Below are 17,277 nucleotides of genomic sequence, written 5' to 3' on the forward strand. Positions count from 1 at the left end.
TATTTTCGGTTTTCTGTCCCAAATTTTTGGATCCTTATTGTTATTTTTTAATTTCCTTTTCATATGACTAGTTTTAACTTGCTGAGTGAAGCATCTGACAGGGCCTTAAGAATTGCTCTTGAATTCTTTAATTTGTATTAGTTTCCCCTCTTTTTCCAGTAATTCAAACCCCAAAAAATCGAAGAAACATCTGAAACCAGGAAGCACTTTCTTCAAAACTTGCAAGGGGCCTTTTCAAGATTGTGTATACAGATATATGCTAGTGCACAAATTCCATCACTAACCTAAAACTGTTAAACTTTTTTTTTCAGTAATTACTTTATGGCTATATTTTTTCCAACATTTCTGAACAAAGGGAAACAGCAATTAGTACGTGTCTAAAGTTTTCAGAGGCCTGATGAAATTAGATGCCCAAGTGCTGGCAGAGGTCAGTAGTAGCTGGAATCTACCAATATCCAACAAAATCCAACAATTTTGATTTGGTTCCATCTTACACCCTGCAGGATGTGCTACTGAATCTGGGAAGTGTTTAGATGCATTTCAATGCTGCTTCTTACACTGTTTAATTTTATAGCAAAAAATTACAGAGCAATAAAATGTTTTGAGAGGTGCTTCAAAGCACATACCTTTTTGTTAGTTCCCATCTCTTGGTAGCCTCAAGTGTTGGAGCTTGCCAGTGGAATTTTTGTTTTCCTGGAGGACTTGGGGACAAAGCAGTTTTGGTTTCCTTGATGTTTTCATCATATTATGTAAGCACTTGAAGAAAATAAAAATGCAGCAATTGATATGCCGCTACATAGGTAAGAGACAGATATTTAATGTCAGTCAGAGACTATATGTATAGGTAAGAGACTAGTCTTCAATATCAGTCAGAGACTATATCTGTTAACTATTATGTTGCCCTGGGTAAATAATAAACTTAGACACTTCTTCAATCTTTAGATTTGTGCTAAACAGAAATGGTCTTGGTTTGTTAATAGTTAAACTAATAGACATTGGAATAAAATAGTATAGTCAGTAGAGGGGGAGAAAAGAAACAGAGGATTTCCTTTGAGATCAGAATAAGAATTTAAACCAGTTGGAGAAACTGAAACTTATTAGTGGCTCTTTATACGTTATATATATAATGTTAGATGAGGTTTTGGCATTTGAGTGAACTTTTGTCCAAATTAATCCTTATGTGTGAACATAATTGGACTACCAGCAACATTTTGTTTCAGCATAAACTATATAAGCAACAAACCCAATATTGTGTGGCTAGATTTTAGTGTAACACTTTATTCTTTGTTTCCCATAAACCCTGTCAAGTTCCTGAGTATTTGGGGGTTAGTAAGGAAGTCAAGTACGCCTAGCATGTAGCTTCAAACAATTTTGAATCACTAAACTGTGGGAAATTACTATGCCACATGAAGCACACTTTTGTAAAAATGGCAGTCACTGTAAATATTTATTATCAGTTACTCCTAAGACACTGAAGGACAACTTTCAATAAGGTACAGCCTATTTCACGGCTGAAAGTAATTCTTGGTGCTTCACATTTTGGTCTCTCCCAAGGACCCTTCACTGTGTGTAATTAATAATCATCCATCTGGTGATGTTGTTGCATTAGGATATTAGGATAAGAATCATTCTCTGTATTTGCCAATAACACTGAACTCCATGACTCCATGTGTAACCAAGTTGCTAGCTGCCTGCTTAGAAATGTGTATTTTGTGATTGAAAACATAAATAATTCTTCAAGGTGTTTCCTGTAAGAAATGTTTGACTATGCTTTTTTACATGATTACATAATTTTTTTTCTGTGCTTATAACTTTTCTAACGTCAATGAGTTTGGTAATCATACGGATTGTCAACATTTTCATTTGGGAAAAACCAAGTAATAATTGAATAACCAAAAAGTTTATTATTAATTACACAAAAATCTCAACTGTTTAATTTAGTGCAATCATTCAGAGGCTTCATCGTTTTATATTGATTTTGTTATTCTGAATTTGTGGTATTCTACATTTTTCATTAAGCATTTACTTCTAATAAACTGTTTGGTGATAACTTAAATATAAATTTTAGGCCGTCCTGGGGATCTCAGTGATACATGTTCATTCTGAGTGTAAGTAACACAAGCTGAAGCTTTGCCAGTAATTACAGAGCATATTATTGTGTTTGGGTTTTGGTTATTTCTGTCCCTACATTTTTAACACACTTGCGTGAGTTATTACAGTGCTTTGCTATATGTAAGAAATAGTCTTGCAAAGTAACAATGCAAAATACCTAGACCAGGGTGTGATGAAGAAGTTATTAATTTATTGATATGAAATACGAATGATATAAATAGTAAATATATTATTAACATTATTAATAATGGATTAATCACTATGTACAGATTCTAGTGCACGATTGTGAAATACATCCCATAAATGGTTTAGTATTTACTATTTGGACCCAATTAGAATATTTACAGAATTAATTTCAATTTACAGGAATGAAGGGTGCAAGTCTGCCGCTTGTCCACCAGGCGGCGACTCAACAGGACACTGGCGGCTGCTTAACTACATACAGAGAGTATTTCAATGTGTCAGAGGCTTGAAGTGGAAATGCTATGCTGCTAGGCGCGGGTGCTTTGAACTGAGTGTTAGTGAGTGGAAAGCATGTGGAAGATACACTGTGTCCTTTGTTTGTAGCAAGGTTAGGTGTTAGACTGCAGCAGGCTGCTGTCACCAGGGCTGGCTCCTGGGCTGGTCGGGATGGCAACAGTGGGAGCAATGTTCTCCCTCCTGCAGCAGCGGAGATGGGGCAGAATGTAGGCTAGCAGGTAAGCGGGCTCCTTTCGCAGGACTCAGGTGGCTCTCTCTGGACGGCAGGGAGCAGTCTTGTGGGGTCGGCCTGGTGGCAACTGGCTTCAGGGCCGGTGTGGACGGCCCTGGGGAAGAGGTGCTGCTGTGCGGAGCGGTGGCTTCGCCTTTGCTTGACTCGAAGGAACGGACGGGACCCTCTTGGAGTGGTCCCGGCTTTGGAGCACAGGCACGGACAGTGCTGTGGGTTTTCTTGGGGTTCACAGGGCACAGAATGGCAGAAGTGGCAGCTCCTTTTCTCTCTTGCAAGGGCAGGGTCATGCAGGCATGTGGCTAGGCACTGCTTCTGCTTTATGTGAGCCCGTACACACGGTTGTGGCTTGTCAGTCTGCTGCTTAAGGCTGAGAAACACATTTGGACTGCCTGATTTGGCTAGTCCCTTCCTCATCAACTGGGCAGTCTTACCTTGGGGGTACAGTCCTCTTGAAGATGCGGCAGGTTCTTTTTCTGACCGGTGGGACTGGCGATACAATGCTGTAGCTTCTAGGCTTTCAGCAAGGGTCCCTCCTCTGGAGACTCTCAGGGCTGAGGCTCAGTGGGCCTGCCTGGATGCTGGCTTCTCCCCATCTTGCAGAGGCCACTTGTTTGCTTGCACGTGGGAGTTAGAAGACTTAGTAGCAATGAGCTTAATAGCAAAGGCTATGGTGTGTAGGTAGAGAGCTTGGTAGCTTGAGCAAGGAGAAAGAGGACAGAAAGAAGGCAACTTATTTACAAGTTGGGGCAATACTTATTAGTTTCTCAAGGCTGGATTAGAAAGTGTGAAGCTAGAATTATGCCCATACTTGGTAGTAGCACAACCATCCCATGCGAGGGGTACATGCGGTTGTTTATGCTGCCTGGCTGATGCCTTGGCCTTTGCTCCCCTCAGGAAAGGAGAGTGATGTGTCCATACATCACACAGTATCTGGGGCATAATTCTGGGCATAATGTGCCTTCACCACACATGGCTTCCTTTTCAATTTAATAATGGGCTCTAGCATTAATTGCCTCAGCAGAAATACCCAGTGGTTAATATTCTACTATTTCAAAGTATTTCTGCCAAACGTCATTGCCCAGAGAATAAAACTGTGCTTCTCCTCAGCAGGTAACTCATCACAATCAAATGCTGCAGCTTGAGTTGTTGACTACAAGACATCTCTTATTCAATTATTTACTGACTGCTTATGGAATTAGCCAACAACCTGTTCATCTACCAATTGAGCAAAAAACCAAGCAGGCTGGACTATAAGATTAAATTTCTATAGAAATGCTTGCAGCAGCCAACTCTTGGTGGTACTTGTAGATATCATAATTTCAGGGCAATCTTTCTTTGCATGCTTCCATATCAACTTTGAGAGTTAATGATCTGTTCTTTCAGAATTCCCAGGAACTCCACACTTTTTTTTTTTTCCTTATTTTTTTTCCCCACTGAAAGAATTTCAAACACTCTAAAACTTTACTGACAGTCCCTTGGCTGGCATCCTATTCAATAAATTGTTTCTAGTAGTCTCTTCAGAGTCAGGGGACTCATAAAAAAAATACTGTACTGATACTTGACAAATACATAATGTCAGAGCAGAACAACCCTGGGCAATCATATAAAATCTCTAAATACTCCAAGATGTCACCCCATAATAAGTGGCATTCTTTTTCATCTCATGGTATACATGTGTTTGGGACTATTGATGATCATACCACAGAAATCTCCTCTCCATAGAAATCATGTCAGTGAGCTTGACTGGAGTACTCTGGCCTAGGAGAGCTGCATTTGACTTTCAAGTGCAACCTCTGAATCCCCAGTGTTTTGCTGAGTTGTTGGTTTTGCATTTTTTGCTGCTTGGTTTGTTTAACAACTCTACTGTTGCCTAATAAATCAAGGATTCTATCAGGGCTAAAAATAATCTCCTCTTGAAAAGGAAACAAAAAAGCAAACATGAGCATAAGTCCATTTCACCTCATGACCCTACTGATTCCTTATCAGATGTAAACATTCTTGAAAACCCCATTTGTGTTCCTCTCCGATGTCTGCAAGCATTCATCCTCACCATAAGCTAGTGCCATGCTTCAGGAATATACTTGTTTGGAAACAAAAAAAAAAAGCCACAAACCCTCCTGAAGCAGGCTGGGGGCTGTATGATATATTATTTTCTAGATTTTATTGAAAAATAAGACATGTCAAAAAACTTCATTTAAAAAAGTCTTGATCATAACATATGACTTGTGTTCAGAAAATTTTGGAAGTCCATAGCTGTTGCTTCGTTAATAAAATGTTTGTTAATAAAAGAATCAAAATTGCAGCAATTCTCAAGAAGTGTTAAAGTATTAGAAATACTGCCAGGCTGCAGACAATGTGATACCGATGCAGGGGTATCAGGAGAATATCACAGTTGCAGTTGGACATGACTGTCACCTACAGTATTTCACAGGCAGGTTGTCTATGTTGCCTTGTCCATGTAGCTAAACACAGATACAACACAGCAGATTGTCTTCTACAAAATCTCCAGTTGTGGTTATCACTGGACATGTTATGCTTTTAAATTAAAATTATAGGGGCAGAAAGAGTTTAACAGTAACTTTCAACTTCGTGCTTGAGTTATCTTTCATATGCAGATGGGTGAAGATCTACAGGCACACAGAGCAATGCTTCTCCTGAGCATCACAATTAACCTTTGCCTTATGGTAAAGGCATAGTCTAGCCAGAGGGCATGGAGAGAAGATAGTCTGAGCAATGTCACTCCTGTGGCCAGTGGTAGACATTCTATAGGTTTCTCTTGAATGGATCCAAGGTCAGAAGATCTGTTTTCTTCCTAAATTGAAGAAATATGTTGAATCCTGATGTGTAGAATCAGCTAACACTTCATACCACCTCTTTATCCAGCAAACTGAAACCGGATGGAGCAAAGATGCTCCTGGGATCTAACTTGCTGTCATCCTCTCTGCCGCTGTGTTAGCTGATGAGATCTCAGTCTGGACCAGAACAAAGTGCATGGAACTCATGACCTCTTGTTCCTTTCTGGGAGAAAACAGACTGAGGCAATGTTGGCAGAACTGACACTGGGAAAAATGTAGAATGGAGCTCCAGCTGCTCTGCTACTGCACATGCTGCTTCCACAATCCATATTTCAACCCCTTCATATCTCTCATGGGAACCTGCAATAGGAATGAAGATGCTGCACCTTTTCTGCCAGTGCAGATGGTGGGGTGGGCAGAGCTGGTATGGTTGAAATAGGCTGGCCTGCACTGACTGCAAGTCTAACTGCGTAAGCGTCACTTAGATAAATTGCCCTATCTTGTTTAAAATGAAGAGAATGTCATTGAAAAATGCAATCACATGTCTGTAATTGTTCCTTAGTTCTTAGACATTATATTTCTTTTTCAAATACAGCTTGCTGATGATCAGGGATTGGTGTTGATGACAACTGTTGCCATGCCAGTATTTAGTAAGCAAAATGAGACTGTAAGTACTCAGACTATTTCAGTCTTGTGGTAATGGGGTGACTGCAGTCAAGTTCTTTCAGAGACTTAGTAAGATTTTAGCCTACTCTAAAAAAAATCTCTTCTCCTTATTTTGTCTGCAGTTATTACCACTTTATTAGTGTAAAAATAACCACAAATAACTATGATCTGGAAACCACAGTAAAATAATAAACCCATGTGTCTTAGATGATGCTAGGCCTTAGAGTTTTCTTACTTCTATATCACCATTGTATAGCGAATCATCTGTATGCTTTTATTTGCACAAATATGCTTCTGTTTCATAGGCTCTAAGTGTAATTAGTCATATGTGTATATATATATGTTTATCTTTACTAATTTAACATGTTATTAAAGATAATTGCATCTACTTTCCCCTTAATGCTTCATCTTTCTGGGAAAGAAGCAAGTAACATATTTTTAACAGCAGTTTTTAATTAACTGTTTTTCATAGGAAGTTTACTGCTGAGGGACTCGATAGCTAGCAAAATTGTGCATGCCTTTTTCTATGTGAAATGCAGTTAAAGTACAAAGGAGCAATATAATTGATTAAATGACTGATCAGATGAGTAGTATCAGCATTTGCTTTCACCACTTTTTAAATATTATGTCTGTTATCTATTAACTTCTGCAGAGTAGCTGCAATGTGAAATGTGGTGAAAAATTCATTATTACTGTGAATCTGAATGCATCTTTTATTGTTCATTTTAGAGATCTAAAGGGATTCTTCTGGGAGTAGTTGGCACAGATGTTCCAGTTAAAGAGCTTTTAAAAGCTATTCCAAAATACAAGGTAATGCACAAATGATAATGTCCTTTATACTCAGTATGATTTCTATAATATAATTTATTTAGCGAGTTAATATTGTTTAGACCTATGTAGCTCCATCATTTCACTCTTTTTCCTCAGGAATTTTAGTGTTGTAGTGTCTGATGGCTAAATGTCATTGGTCACGAGATCAAGTGCATTTTTTAATACCAAAATCAATATAAGGCTTGATTTTCAGATTTTTGCAGATCACAGTGTGCTCCAGAATGTAATATGCTGTATTGTCCATAATAAAGTCAGTGAAATGATTCAAACACAAAGCATAACCAGAACACCACAAAAATTTGCATAATTTTGTATGAAAACTGTATGAAAATCTGTCCTTAATATGGACTTAAGCTTCCTTCCCCAATTCCATGTCCCAAACTAGACATCTCCTTGATTTAAAGCAAGTAGCACATTTCAGGAACTTGAACAACTGTCTGCCTGACCAAATTAGTGGTTTCTCGTCTCCTACCCAGTATTTGCAAGATATTTCCTCTAATGAGTTTTCCAAAGCCAGGCATATCTTTACTATAAAGTTCTTTTAAAATAACTATAAAAGTTTTCAAAATGTGATGTGTTTCAACTGTTATTAAACATTATGTAACTTTGCAGAAGCAGGCTTCAGGCAAATGCGAAGAGATAATTTTCATTTAAATCTGATGCAATACGTTAGTATTTAGCTTCCTATGTCTGAAATGCTTTACTACGTTGCTGTTCTATTCCCAAAGAAAATTAATGTTTTCCAGTTAATTCCTAGTGGATTTTTTTGCAAGACAAATAAGCCTGTAACACAGTATTGTAGATAGCCTTTACTGAAGAGACCAGATTTTGGAACAGCTACACTTTGACACATGCTTGTACCGAGCATTTCACACTTTCCCCTTAACTGGCTGCCGTGTTTTCATTTACTGCTTTCTGAGAAGGTAGAGGAATAAACTGACTTGTGAGTGCCTTTGAATATTCCTAGACTTTTTTTGTAGATAATTCTGTTTAGAAGGAAAAAAAAACTTTATTCCCTCAATTTTAATTCTGATCTAAATGCATAAGCAATTGATTGATATTCAGTACCTTGAAAGTTTAAATTAAAAGAGAATTTGACAATAATAATGCATGAAATAATCGCAATAATTTTGATAAAGTCCTTTGGAGTAATTTCCTGGGACCTGAGTCCCATCAGGCTAGCTGCTATGGAAGCACAGAACAGAAAGTCAGTTGGAAGAGGGTTTGCAGACTATGGGAAGAGGCAGTGGATGACTACACACTGCTACCAAAACATACTGAAGAGAAACATTGCTGGTCAGGATGAATAACGCAGAAGGTTCTCAGTGCACTAATCACCAAAGTTAGCTAACTGCAACTCATATGCTTGTGTATGCAAAAAATATAAAATCTGTAGAAGGCAGAAGAGAAGGGAGCAAAATTTGGAGCAATGAAAACACTCTTTGGAGCAGCCCTCTAAAAAGCTATGGGTACAGCACTTTTGTTTCTAATGAGAAGGAAGAACAGTGTTATAGTAACTATAGAAATGAAAGCCTGGCTGTGCACGGCTGGATAGAAAAGGACATATCACAGTAATGTCTTGTGTGACCTACTCTAGGTGATCCTGCTCTGGCAGGGAGGTTAGACTAGATGATCTGCTCCATAATCTTTCCTGGCACTGAGGTCAGGCTGACAGGCCTGTAGTTTGCAGGTTCTTCCTTCCAGCCCTTCTTGTGGATGTGCATCACATTGGCCAGTTTCCAATCATCTGGGAACTCTCTGGTGAGCCAAGACTGGTGGTAAATGATGGAGAGCAGCTTGGTGAGCTCATCTGCCAGCTCTCTCAGCACCCTTGGATGGATCCCATCTGGTCCCATGGACTTACGAGTATCCAAGAGGCTCAGCAAGTCCCTAACTACTTCCTCATGGCTTTTTGAGAGCTGTACTGCTCCCTGACCCCATCTAGCAGTTCAGGAGGCCAGTTATCCTGAAGTCCTCCTGCCATACTGTCTGCCTTTTCCTCATCTTTAGTTCCAGTGTTCCCCTCCAGGTCCAATAAGGAGTGGAGCTGGTTCTTGCCCTCTTTTTAGCATTAATATATTTATAAAAATGCTTTTTATTATCTTTCACAGAAGTGGCCAGTTTAAAGTTCTAACTGGGATTTTGCCTCTCTAATTTTTCTCCTACATGATCTACCAACATCCTTAAATGTATCACAAGTTGCCTCTCCCCCCATTTCAAAAGGCAATACACCCTCCTTTTTCCCCTTAATTCCTTCAAGACCTGCTTGCCCATCCAGGCCGGTCGCCTTCTGTGGCGGTTCATTTTTCAGCACATGGGCACAGCCTGTTCCTGTGCCTTCAAGAGTTCCTGTTTGAAGTAGGTCCAACTGTCACTGTCCTGGACCCCTCTGCTCTTAAGGGCTGCTACCAGGTTACTCTCTGAATTAGTTGCTTAAATAAGCTGAAGTCTGCCCTCCGGAAGTCCAAAGTAAGGGTTCTGCTATTGCTCCTCCTTATTTTCCCTGCATATTGAAAACTCTACTATCATCTCATACTATCTCATGGTTGCTGCACCCTAGACAGCCTCCTACCACCACATCTCCCAGAGAGAGTGTGGGGACTGAACACCAGGCATGGCAGCAATAGCAGTTATTCAGAAAAGGAGAAGATAGGCAGGAAAACTGAAATTTCTGGATTTGTCATATGATATAATATATATATATATGACAGGTTTTCTATGAAGTCCTACATGATCCTCTTTTTCAATACTAGGCTTTAAATTTGAAGGTGCATTTTATATTGCAGGATGTAACACGAGAGAATTATTGCAGGAGGTGCCAATATCATGTAATACAGTTAGGTTAGTGAAATCACTTGAGTTATAACTTCCAGTCTCACATACCCTAAACATTTTAGAACAGTAAGAAGACCATGCAATTGTAAGAGTGTAATCACCCCTGAGACCCATTTCTGTAGAAGCAGCAAGTGAAATAAAATTCACACATGGGATATAAAATGATTTGTTAGAAACAGAATTCTGCTGATCTGGAATTCTCTCAGCTTGGATGAGGTGGATTTTATTCATCTTCCTCGGCATAATAACAATTAGCTATTTTCAGCAGTCATTATCTAGGCTAAACTCCCACAAATATCTGTGGCAGTTTCTCCTGAATAAGGTAGGGTTGGTTTTAGTAATACTTATCACGTGGCATTCTACAGCAGCTAGAAAATGGGGTTTTTGTTTTCTGAATCTGTCATTTAGAGACAGAGCTCAAGGTTTAAAATGGCAATACTTCTGCAAATCAAATAATTTTAAGTACAGCGATTTTACAGTTTCACTTATTGCACAACACACAATAAAATACTACCCTTGGAGCCTAGGTGTGCTTCAAACAGGCAAATATTTTTTTCTGTGAAGCATACCACCCACATTTGTTTCCTTACCTGACTTGCATTGCTTGGATGTAATTCTTCAGTGATCAACACAGGTAATTATACTAGAGATCTGATATCTAGCCAACAGCTAGTTCAGTTGTCACACTATAATAGTTAAAATATGTCCACTGTTATTATTTGCCTGTCCCTCCTTTATGAAGAGATGCCAAGAACATATCACCTTCTATTGCTTTCACTGGAGTTTATTACTTTAGGAAAATCACTAATTTATGAAACAGTCTTCTGTATGGCAGATACACTTGACCAGGTACAATCATTCACAGAGACATGACACAAATCTACCTGGTATGTTTTCTCTATGACTTTGCCATAATGTCATATTCTGGTTTATATTTCCAGAAAATTCCAGAAGCTAACTGACTTGCTGTCCTACTTGCCTCTTAGAAACGATTCTGACTTGTCATCCTTGCTTACATTGCTTTATGCCAGGCAAATTCCTGAAGAACCCCTTCAGCAAAGCATTTCAGAATGTATTGAAATAAAATTAAAAGATGGTTAGCAGTGAGAAACGGAAGTGCCAAAGCGAAATACTTCTGTAGCTTTGGGTTGGTTGGTTGGTTGGTTTACACTAAGAAGGGATATTTGAATGACCACCTCAATGATTTAAGGTATATATTTTGCATTCAGTGGGTGCAATCAACTGTGTAATAGGCATATTCTGAAAAGAGTAGTATTGTTATTTACATAAGTACAGTGCTTAATTTGATTGCATATAGCATTAGGTCTCAGAAAGCATTTAATTGCTAGTACGTGATCTCCCATGGTTCCTTAGTAAAAATATGTAAACTTTAATGGCTTTCTTTAGTAGAAATATGCTGCTTTCTGTGGCTTCCAGATGAACTTAACAGAAAAGCAAAATGTCTCTAAGACTGGAGGACATAAATATTATATATGACAGACCACTGCTTGCTCACCATAACTGTACATTCAGTACTGTCAATTTAAATGTCTCTTTTACAACATCTCTTCAGCAAGTGAAGTAAGCTGAACCTAGTCACTCCTGGGAATGTATGCATTTCATAGTATCATAGTATCAGTCAGGGTTGGAAGGGACCACAAGGATCAGCTAGTTCCAACCCCCCTGCCATGGGCAGGGACACCCCACACTAGATCAGGCTGCCCAGAGCCTCATCCAGCCTGGGCTTTAACACCTCCAGGGACAGGGCCTCGACCACCTCCCTGGACAACCCATTCCAGGGTTTCACCACTGTCATGGTGAAGAACCTCCTCCTCTCATCTAGCCTGAATCTCACTGCCTCCAGCTTCATTCCATTCCCCCTAGTCCTATCACTACCCCTTTGCTTTGGCACATGCTGTGGTGGATGCCACATGCTATGGTGGATCATATATACGTCTACATTAAATTCACACTAAACCACATAGAAATAAGTGCCCTAGATAGCAAACTGTGTGTGGCATTTTAAAATTGTGCTGTATGTTGAATTCATCACAAAGACAGGTTCACATTTTCACAAAATGTCAAGGATCAGAACTTTGCATATGTTGTAATAAAGCGCTGTGTGGATAAGGGTTATGAATGCCAGCTTTAAGACCTAGATAACTAAATTCTTGACTGACTTTTTGAGAACTTACTGGAGACTATGTTAATTAGTATTTCTTTCTCATTTACTGTTACAGTTAGGTATTCATGGATATGCTTTTGCAATTACAAACAATGGATATATTTTGACTCATCCAGAACTTAGGCCTTTGGTAAGGATACTACTCATTAATCTATTTTATTTAGCTATATATGTTGCATTTAATGTGTGAATAATGTAATATATATAAAAAATAACCAGAACAGGCCAGCTACTCTACATTGCTTTGTAACACATTTTAGTTCTTGGTAAATTTACCTCTGGAAACAAAAATTAGGATGAAAAATATCAAGCAAAATAAATATACAATTTGTTCCTGCAAAAGATGCAGGACTCCATTACTGCAAAATGGCAAAGCCAAAAATTGCTATAATTATGTTCATTTTACGTTGCAGTGGAATGCTGGTATGCTCTATTGCTATGTAATAACCCCTATTTGTCATGTTAATGTGTTAAAGATAATTTAATGTATGTGAAAAAATTTCAGTAAAGCATATTCTTAAGCAAAAAATAAAAGGGGGGGGCACAAGGGATTGTTATACTAAAAGAGAGATAGCAGCAAATTTTACTGTTGGTTTCCCTTATCATCTTGTTTGCATTAATCACAGTAAGAAAAATAGAAGTGCTTGTTACATGAATGTTTATCAGCTTAACACTCCAGAGAGCTGGTTCATTCCTGATTGCATCATTGTTTAGGAACAGCACTTGCAAGTGTTCCATCACTATTAACTCCAAGCAAAGAAGCAGCATTAATAATTTCACTGCTGCATACACATGGATGCCATATGTGTTTCTCGTGCAGGCACTTCAAGTAATGCCCAATTTCAACAATATTTTGGTAGAAAGCACAAATATTAAGTGGGTGGATAATTTTATATAAAAATAAAATTATTGAGAAGCATGATTTATTAAGTCATTAGCTTATCTGATGTTTTCATGCACCAAAATAATTTGTCTTTCTAAGGTTTGGGCTAGGAATTGCACACTAATTAACATTTGCATTTCCACTTATTCTTTACCCATTTATTTTTTAACCTAAGTGGAGCTTATAAAATGTCTAACAGGAAGAATTGCATGGCTGACTGGAAAGACATTTTCTCAGTAATTTCACTGTAAAATGAGCAGACAATCTGAAGGCAAATACGACTGTAGAGTATCTTGGAAGGAATTTAAAAATTAATGGTTTCATTGCCATTTTTTTTCTAATACTTATATAATACTAATAACAACACTTTCAATCTAATAATCCAGTGATTCTGGATGATACAATTTGTCACAGCTGTGGAAAGGAAGACAATACCTGTAAAGAATTTGGAAATTTCTCACCTTGTTGGTCAGAATACACTTCTCAGAAATGCTTCTTGCAAACAATTCCATTGGCTCTTTTACCATTCTAATGGTGACTCACTAAAGTGTTATGTCCAGGCATAAGCAGCTCAGACCCCATTCAGTTAAATGAACTTATTCCTGTGATACCTCTGGCATCCAAACATACAAATATTAGGTAGTGAAAAACTTCCAGCTGCAGGAGAAACAGTTTGCTCTTACAGAAGATGGAAAACTCAAAATTGATACCTAAGCATGGCAACCCTCAGTCAAAATGAGTTTTGTCTCTATGAGATATTTCATGCTTGAAAAGTGTGTAAGTGTAGGATTCGTTCACCACACCTAGACCTATCTTGTCCAGAATCCCATTTCCAGCAATGTCCAAGAGGATGTTACATTGTCCAACAATCATTCCTGAGGAAGATGCAGGAACTCAGCAAGAGGGTGTGGAAAATCCTTTAGCAGTCAGTATAAATTTTCAGAGTTTGATAGGCTTCTATTCATAAATATTTGGATCTGAAATTTTAACATTTAGACTTAGTAGGGTCGATACTTTTGTTATCCATACTAACATTTTTGTCAGTCATTTTATGAGGGCTTTTATTTTGAGTTTTACTTTTACATTTCATTAGAAGTAGTTCTTATTTTGTGACCATGGAAAGCAGAAGCTTTTAATTTATTCTGTCTTTTCCATTTCTTTGTGTGATAATTTGATTATTATCTCATTGAAGCTTCTCATCACAATAAACAACTAATATTTTCAGTCTTGCTGAGAAATATTTCTACTTGTACTTTACTGCATTTCAGCATTTTGCTGTCATGTACTCTGTATTTTTATGATCTCTTATTTATCCATTCTTCCGTGTTCTTTCCTCTTCTGACTGAGATTGATGAGCTTTATTTGGTAACCATAACAGAGAATAGGCAGCAACAGGGGCTTCACAAACCTCCTTAGAGCACTGGGATTGCATACAAAGATTTTTATTGCACGTTCAGGTCTCTTCTCCTCCTTCACTGCTTTATCTCTGCTAGCTCATCCATGTCAAGTGACTATCTGTGTAATTTTGCTTTTATCTCATATCCAGCTGTACTATAGGCACAACCTAAAAATTGCTTCAAAGAGCTAAGTTGCAAGCACACTGACTAGGTCTAAAACTTGGCTGTCATAACATTTGGCACATTTTCCTCTAATTTGATATTTGAGAATTTATATTAGATTGATTATGTTAATTCACCTCAGTGGTTAAAATGCTGAAATAAATGTTGTGCTTTAATATAAACTTTTTTTTGGTGTGGTAAGTGACAGTGTAGGGATAAGTTATCAGAACTTATAGTTGATCTAACAGAAAATGTGATAGGGAATTGGGTTTAGTTCATGATTGGCCACTACCTTCATAATATTTTTTTTTCTTTTCCTTATCCCTTTATGTATTAAAATCCGTATGGTGAGGAGGTTTGTTTTTTTTTTTTGGGGGGGGGATGGGGGTGTTGTTTGTTGCTGGTGATTTTGTTTTGTTTTGATCTTTTGTTGGTTTGGGATTTTGGTTTTGCTTTATTTTTAATATCCTATTCTAAATTGGACATGATTTTTTGATAGCATTCCTCAGTTTTGATAATACTAAAATCATGACTTGATCTTGATTCCTAAAAATGCTTTTGAGTCTACAGGTATCGCGTGCACATCTGACACCTATATTTCCAAGACTGAGGAATATATATTTAGAGGTTCCCTGTGTACATAGAAAGGGTTTGAAAATGCATGCATTTGCTGGACTGTCCCTTTTTCTTCTGGCAAATTACTTCCTTCAAAAATATTAGTAGTTATTCATAGAATCATTAATGTTGGAAAAGATCTTTAAGATCATTGAGTCCAACAGTAAACCAACTACCATGACTACTAAACTATATGCTGAAGTGCCAACAGCTTCTTGAACACCTCTTTGCATGGTGACTCCACAACTTCCCTGGTCAGCCTATGCCAATGCTTCACCATTCTTTTAGTAAAGAATTTTTTCCTAATGTCCAATCTAAACCTCTCTTGGCACAACTTATATACATTTCCTCTCATCCTATTGCTGCTTACTTGGGAGGAGAGATCAACACCGGCCACACTACAACCTCCTTTCAGGTAGTTGCAGAGAGCAATAAGATCTCCCCTCACCCTTATCTTCTCCAGATGAAATAACCCCAACTCCCTCAGCTGCTCCCTATGACATGCTCTCCTATTCCCTCACCAGCCTTATTGCTCTTTTCTGGACATGCTTCATGGACCTTAGTGTCTTTCCTATACTGTGGTGCCCAGAACTGAACAGGGCTCAAGCTGTGGTCTCACCAGGGCTAAGTACAGGGGCACAATCACTTCCCTACTCCTAGTGGACACACTGGTTTTGATACAGGCCAGGATGCTGTTGGCCTTCCTGGCCACCTGGGCACACTGCTGGCTCATGTTCAGCAAGCTGTCCATCAGCATCCGCAAATCCTTTTCCACTGGCCTGCTTTTCAGACACTCTTCTCCAAGCCAATAGTGCTGCTTGGGGTTGTTGTGACCAAAGGGCAAGACCCAGCACTTGGTCTTGTTAAATCTCATTCTGTTGACCTCAGCCTATCAATCTAGCCAGTCCAAATCACTCTACAGTGCCTTCCTAACCTCAAGCTTATCAACACTCCTGCTCAGTTTAGTCTCATCTGCAAACTTGCTATGGTGCTTTAAATCCACTCATCCAAATCATTTGATAAAGACATTAAACAGAAGTGGTCTCAGTACCAAGCCCTGGGGAACACCACTAATGACTGGCTGCCAGCTGGATTTAACTCCATTTATCACAGCTCTTCGGGCCCAGCAGTCCAGCCAGTTTTTAATCCAGCAAAGAGTCCACCTGGCTATGCCATAGGCTGCAAGTTTTTCAAGGAGAATGCTGTGGGAGCATTTGTTACAGAATAGATACTTTAATAAACAGAAGGTAATGAAATCCAGGAACGGTGAGTAGCTTTAAGTTAGACTGTCAAAGGACATTATGCTTTTCTGTATTTCTGTTGTAGAGACATGTTTTAATGAGGAAAAAGGTGGGGGTTTGTTGCTATCCCTTGCCCCAGTGTACATCTTGAAGGCACTTTTTTGTTACCATATACAATAGTCAGTCTTTAAAATCAAAATTTTGGGCAGTAGCCCATAAACTGTCAGCTACAGGGAACTCATTGTGATATATTCACGGTCTGTTAGTTTTTTAGGTTTTATTGTTGGAAGAGTCATTTTTACCTCTGGGTTCTGTCAGTGGTGTGTAATGGGAGTCTCCTGTTGACTTCAGTGGAGTTTTTGAGAATGAAGTGATTGCTGGCTTGGGCTCTTAAATTAATATTGCAGGCCGAATCCTGATACCATTGTAACTAGTGGCAAAACATTCAATTTGTGACACTAAGCATGAAAAAATAGGCATGTAGGACTGGAATTAGATAGTTCACCAGATACTGTCTAAAATTATTGGGATGGGTTAGGTTTTACGTTCAAGTTACATTGAATACTGGCTTGATCCACACTGGTTTATATTGCTGTTTTCCTGTGCTGATGTAAATACTGCTAGACTCCTGAGTTACTAACCCCAGTGACTGTATCTGTTAGTTCTGAAGCTGACATGCTGCTTTGTAAGGAATTGTCTTATGGGACACTGAGCAGACAGGCAAACAGTCGCTGAGGAAGTGCTTCCTGTTGCACCAGATTTTTATCTTATGCTGACCAGTATATTTAATCACTAAGCAAGCTACATTTTTGTGTTGATTATCCTATTGGGTTTATGTTTAAA

General features: G+C 38.6%; 1 protein-coding gene across 5 annotated transcripts in view; it reads left to right on the forward strand.

The window, feature by feature from the left end:
* Positions 1-17,277, forward strand: part of CACNA2D3 (calcium voltage-gated channel auxiliary subunit alpha2delta 3) — a 432,799-nt gene that overhangs the window by 304,443 nt on the left and 111,079 nt on the right. For 4 of the 5 annotated variants that reach the window (XR_010990518.1, XM_068163805.1, XM_068163807.1 and 1 more), the window contains 3 exons: positions 6,215-6,286; positions 7,015-7,095; positions 12,192-12,266. The exons of the other annotated variant lie outside the window; for it this stretch is intronic. Coding sequence is in view for 3 of the 4 variants with exons in the window: in XM_068163805.1 (XP_068019906.1) it covers positions 6,215-6,286; positions 7,015-7,095; positions 12,192-12,266 (228 nt within the window). In the remaining variant the exon portion in view is untranslated. The remainder of the gene's footprint in view (positions 1-6,214; positions 6,287-7,014; positions 7,096-12,191; positions 12,267-17,277) is intronic. 5 annotated transcript variants of the gene reach the window in all.

This window comes from Melanerpes formicivorus, unplaced genomic scaffold (assembly GCF_026170545.1).
Source record: "Melanerpes formicivorus ecotype bairdi unplaced genomic scaffold, bMelFor1.0.p_v2 SCAF_74, whole genome shotgun sequence".
Classification (NCBI taxonomy): domain Eukaryota; kingdom Metazoa; phylum Chordata; class Aves; order Piciformes; family Picidae; genus Melanerpes; species Melanerpes formicivorus.